The 5,734-nt window shown below is 37.9% G+C and overlaps 1 protein-coding gene across 1 annotated transcript in view; it reads left to right on the top strand.

Moving 5' to 3' along the window:
• Nucleotides 1–5,734, top strand: part of SLC2A2 (solute carrier family 2 (facilitated glucose transporter), member 2) — a 31,544-nt gene that overhangs the window by 4,183 nt on the left and 21,627 nt on the right. The window contains exon 2 of the mRNA XM_004675387.1: nt 3,266–3,358. Coding sequence (XP_004675444.1) covers nt 3,266–3,358 — 93 coding nt within the window. The remainder of the gene's footprint in view (nt 1–3,265; nt 3,359–5,734) is intronic.

The raw sequence follows: 5,734 nt of genomic DNA, 5'->3' as shown, positions 1-5,734 counted from the left end.
AGGGATGGTGTGGGAAAGGTTAAGACACCACGTGCTTGGACACTGCAACAGGAAGAAGAGATATTGGGGGTGAAATTGGGCAAGTGTATTGTAGCCCTGTTCTAGGTGATGGACAAGTCCTGAGGTTCTTCCGTTGAGTGGTTGAGTAACCTTTGACCTTTTGGATTTTTGTCCAGAGAACTCACCAATATTTTCCATAAGTAGGTGAAGAAGGGAATTTGTCTGATGGGTGGTGGCAAAATGTATTTGGAGTTGGTAGATGTTTGGTCACTTGGCTTCAGCATCACAGTTGACAAATTCCATGAATATTTGTGTTTTGGGACTTTTTTCATTTTAGAAATATATAATTCTAGATTTTCATACACACGACTTTGGAATTACCTGTTTCTAACCAATGAGGAATGCAAAATAAGTAAATTGTCAAAAACATAGGCTCTGGATTCAAATCAATAGTCTACAAGTAGGCTGTGAGGGCTTAGTGAAGTCTAGTTATCTTTAAAATAGAGATATTGAGGGGATTGTCATGAGGAGTGTGGCTGGTTCCTCCAATTAGGTCCATAACTATAACTATGTTACCTTATATGGACAAAAGAGTTCACAAATACATTAAGGTTATAGACCTTGAAATGGGGCTAATTTCCTTGATTATAGAGGGGTCTGATCCAATCTTACAAATTCTTAAAAGAGAGGTACTGGGCAGAGAAATTCAGTCATGGAGATAGTGGAAGGATACTATTAGTCAAGGAATATGCTGACCTCTAGATCTTGGAATAGCCTAACTTTATAGCTGGGATGAAAACTTAAACCACAATCCTAAAACTATGAGAAACTGAAATCTACCATCAACCTGAATTTTCCTCTATAACATTCAGAAAAGCTGCCAACACCTTAATTTTAGAGTGGTAAGAATTGTTCCAGATTTCTAATCTATAAGAACTGTTACTTAAGCTACTAGTGTGTTATTTGTTTGCTACAGCAGATTGCTACAGCAGAAACAAAAAATACAGGTAAATGAGATAATACATATATAGCTATGAACAGTAGGTAAGAGGAATGCATTTTCAGCATTAGGCCTTGAAGTTGTATTTACATTACACGTAACATCAGCTTTTCCACGTTGTAATGAAGCAAATTGTCAGGCAAGCTGGTTAAAATTCTCTCAAAATGCTTCCTGCTCCCCTCACTGCTATTTACAGTTACAACACTTAAAAAAATGAAGTTCCCTCTCTTTGGAAACAGTTGAAGGATGGGGAAGATATAAGGAGAAACCACCAACCAACCAATTAAACAGAATTCCATCTTAGTTTTGGCTGCCTGAGTTACTGTGTTTTGTATGTCCAGTTACATTTCAGAAAATAATTCAAAATCTCTGATCATCCCATGTACCGTGTGTACACATGTGAACATACATGTGTGCTCATATATACAACATACATATATCCTTAATTATAAGTTAGATATTTAATATTATTTGTATCTAATAAATGTATATCATGTGTATTATATGTAAACATGTATATAAATGATACTTTATCATATATTTTGGTTCAGCTTTAAAGTTCTTTCTTTCAGAGAAAGAAGTTGCTGGAGGAAAAATCTACATAGATGCTACCTGCTATTAATTTCGAAGTAGTGAAAGAGAGGCTTTGCAAACCTACAGATTCTGAATTCCCACTCTAGAAATTCCAGGCTAGCAATAGCCTCGGGCAAATCTCATGCAGCTACATGTGTAATAATCTCTGCTTTTAGATTTGAACCCCTACATGCAATAACTCCAAGGGGTTCTTGGACTGGTCCTGTGACAATACTTTGTTGATGATGACACTGTGAAATCTTATCTCCAGCTTGAGTAGGAATTAAATGATTGTGGTTAATTAGCTATTCTTCATACTGTGTAAGGGTATCTACAGTCACCAGGGAAAACTGAAGATTCAACAATATGAGTAGTGACTTGGGCCCCATGCCCACTACATGGGAGAGTAGGAACTGGAATCCATGTGTTTATCTCCCTTTCTTTTATTCAACAATGTTCCTATATAAGGCCTAGGTTATTTATCTTAAAATTTTAAATTATGTAATTGTATGTGAGATGATTTCCTTATAAATTGTTTTAAATTATAAGTAACTGAAAAGTACTCCTTCACCTTTCTCCAACTTTACATCCCTTCTCAGGAGTCATCCTCAGTTATTTGTTCTTCAAGAAAATTTTCCATGAGTGTGGGGTACCAGGAGGGAAGAGCACAGGGCACAGTGATGGCTGTCATGATAGATCAGGGTGCTATGGTGGAGGGAGAACTATGGGGACTAGACCTGAGGGGAGAAATCAAATATTGTACAAAAATGAACAATGTAAGAAAATAAATTCAATTTTAAAATTCTATGAATGATAAAAGAACATTCATGTTTATGCATTTAAAAAAGACTTTGAGATTATATAAATTTCTTTGTCACTTAACAATAAGTGACTGCATAGCAGTCACATTGGTGTGCATCATGCTGTTTGCATCACCTACTGGCATTTTCCATTGAGTGGCATTTAGTTTCCTTTTACAGTTGTTGACATCACACACAAGAAATACATCAAGTATGCTCGTATGTGACTATGCACATATAATTTCTCTAAGCTGGTTAGACATGTGTGAGTTGAAGGGGATGAATGTAAAGTTTTTGTAGCTATGCAGAGTTGGGCAGAAGATAACATCCCTTAACCCAAAACTCTAGGCTCAACATCCTTACTTAGATGTTGATATGAATTATGATAAAGACTAACTAATACTGTAATATAGGTTTTGAGGTGCCTCTGTGCTACCGCAATGCCTAAGAAATTTCCTCATCTCTTTCTTACTGACTGTTTTTAATTTGACATTTCTTGCTGACATAAACGACAGATTTGTGTTTTATTTTGTTATATCTTGGCAGTTTGTTGTTTGGTCAGCTGCAATTCTAGTTCCAGTTCTGATTTTGAATTACATACATATAAGTGTGTGATACAAGTTTGTATATGGAAAAGTATGTTTAGTCCCGCTCCTAAAAGAAGCCATCCCCAACTTTTCTCTGCTCTACCAGTGAGAGGGAAATGAAGAATGGCCTTCACATCCTGTATGCATGACCCCTGCCAGGGGCAGAGGGCACATTGCGAATCAGGATCAAGGGGCAAGCACCAGCCTGTCAGGCCTGTCAGAAGTCCCAGCTGCAGACTGACAGGTGAGGTGATTGTAGCTGAAACTGCCTGCTGTTTCCCTGCACTGTTTTTTATTCCCCGCAGGTCACCGGGACCTTGCTTTTCACTGTCTTCACTACCATGCTGGGCTCCTTTCAGTTTGGATATGACATTGGTGTCATCAACGCACCTCAAAAGGCAAGTGAAATATGTACAATTCAAATCTCTTCTTGGCAATTTCTTCCCGAGACAAAGATAGATGTTCCTCCTAGTGGGTAATCTCAGGCTTCTGTCAGGTACCCTGTGCGTGGTTCCAAAGCTGATACTCGGCCTTGACTCCTCACTTAACTCCACAAGGAAAGACAGGGCAATAAATAATTCTTGATCTCTGACTCTGCTGTTTGCTGAGCTCACACAAAACACTCTAGAACACCACGTGCTTAAGGATGTTTTTCAAGAAAAGATTAAGAGCTTATTGCAGCATTTATTCAGAGTTTCTAGCCATTCACATATGAAACTGCCAAAAAAAAAAAAAAAAAAAAAAAAAGAAAAAAACCCTAGAAGATTGTGTCCCTCTCTCTCTGCAAAAACTCACTGTGCAGCAGACACGTCAGTCTGCCCCCTGCCAACAGACTTATTGGCCATTTCCAAGCCAAACTAAAACCTTTAGAAGCCCCAACCAAAAAGATTATCATCCTTCCCCTTCCCATTCCTTTCCCCCATGGGTGACTCAAACACAAAACTTTAAATAATCACAAAGAAGTCAACAAAGCTTGTATTTTCTCTGTGGTTATTACTTGGGCTTTATTGTTTTTATTTGTTTTGAATCAAATAATTTCTGTCCTTTTTTACACTTATTTTGTGCAACCCTACTCTGGTATCCAGTGAAGAGACATGAAAGGGGTGTCAATTTTCTCAATTCACACTGGTAGAGCCAGGCAGGACTTCATCCCTCTGCTCTAATCAAGACTGTCAGGTCATTAGGACAGGATTGATATGTCTCCTCTTCCTATCACCGAGGATAAGCATATGACAGATACTAATGTGTTCAGTAAAGTGTCTAGTGAATGAAGCTAGGGGAGAGAAAGAGAGAATAGGGTAAGGTTGCAAGGGTGAAAGGTACGAGTTTTTTTGATGCCTTCTATAAATCCACTGTATTTATCTGCTTCTCTTACAAGATTGGACTCTGAGGAAAATCTAAGATTTTCCTGAAGGGTGTGACTGTGGCTTGGTCAGACTGTCACCTGAAGATTTAGGCTTTTAGCACCAGTTAGGCATAAAATACCATTGTGAATGTAGCTGGAGCTGCAGAGCCTAAGAAATTGAGAAGATAATACCAGGGCTGATAGATATCCTTGTGTGCATGTGTGTGTGTGCGTGTGTGTGTGTATGTGTGTGTGAAGGAGTGGGGGGAAGTATAGTGAGCCGATTTCACAGTTTCCTGAATCTGGCTAAATATTCCATGATTTGGAACACTTTATGTTTGTGAAAGACCTTTCACATCCTAATTTAGAACATCTCTTCCAGTCCAAAAGAGAAATTTAGCTTTCCTTTCTTCAACCCAATACCTACACTAGAACCAGACCTGAAAACAGGAATCCCACACTGACACCTCTCTAAAGCCCCTTCCTTCTGCTTGTAAAGAGCTGCTCCTAAGATTAGCCATTCAGTGCTTATTTGTTCTTTTTTGTATTACCAGAATGATATTTGGAATTATTTTGGCTATTTTAAAATCACACTTCTTATGACTATGAAAACTACACTTCCCTACTGCAGAAAGTATTAGAATAAAAAAATCACCCCTAATTATTCTACTGTATAGAGCCATCTGCTGGGAACATTTTGGGTATTTCTTTCAGCCTTTTTTCTAACATTATCCATACAGAATGCCCTTCTAATGGGGCAAATGTCTTGGCCCCACCTCTTTTATCATAAGATGAGGTCAATTCTCTCCTTGCTCTGCTGACTTTGCCACACTGGTTTTGCCCTTGACTGGCCACTTAGATCCTCTGGCTACCAGCTCCTTTTCAGAGAAGTTCACTATCATTAAATAGGAACCAAATCATCACTGAGAGGAGTAACTCCCGAGGAAGACAGTCCTAAGCCTGTCTTGGGGTGTAAGGATGCCTTACTTGATTATTCTTTGGTATAATCTTTGCTCCTGTTGAAACACAGAAAATGTGATGCTGTAAAATTCATCGGAACATTGCTCACTAAATTACACACTGAAGTATGAGGACTCTAAGGAGAACTTCCTTCTGTCTAAATATTTTTTGGGGGAACTACTAGTTTTGATTTTGTCTTTGAATTCATCAAGATATGTGACTTTTTTCTTTTTGCACTGGATGCTAGAAGGCTTATTGTTAAACTTGTGGCTCACTTCTAGAAAAGATATTCTGTATACAAACTTTAGTTTTACCTCATCTTATCTTTCCCAATCTTTCCAATGTCTATTATCATGCTTTGATTAAAATATTTACATAAGACAATTAAATCCAGCTGTGTAGAGGTTACACAGATGTGAAAATGTACCTTCTTAATTTTTTTTTTTAAGATTTTATTTTATTTGTGCAT

Source organism: Condylura cristata, unplaced genomic scaffold, assembly GCF_000260355.1.
Source record: "Condylura cristata isolate star-nosed mole 26May11 unplaced genomic scaffold, ConCri1.0 scaffold00003, whole genome shotgun sequence".
In the NCBI taxonomy this organism is placed as follows: domain Eukaryota; kingdom Metazoa; phylum Chordata; class Mammalia; order Eulipotyphla; family Talpidae; genus Condylura; species Condylura cristata.
The sequence above is the reverse complement of the archived record's forward strand: the minus strand, read 5'-3'. Positions and strand labels throughout refer to the sequence as shown.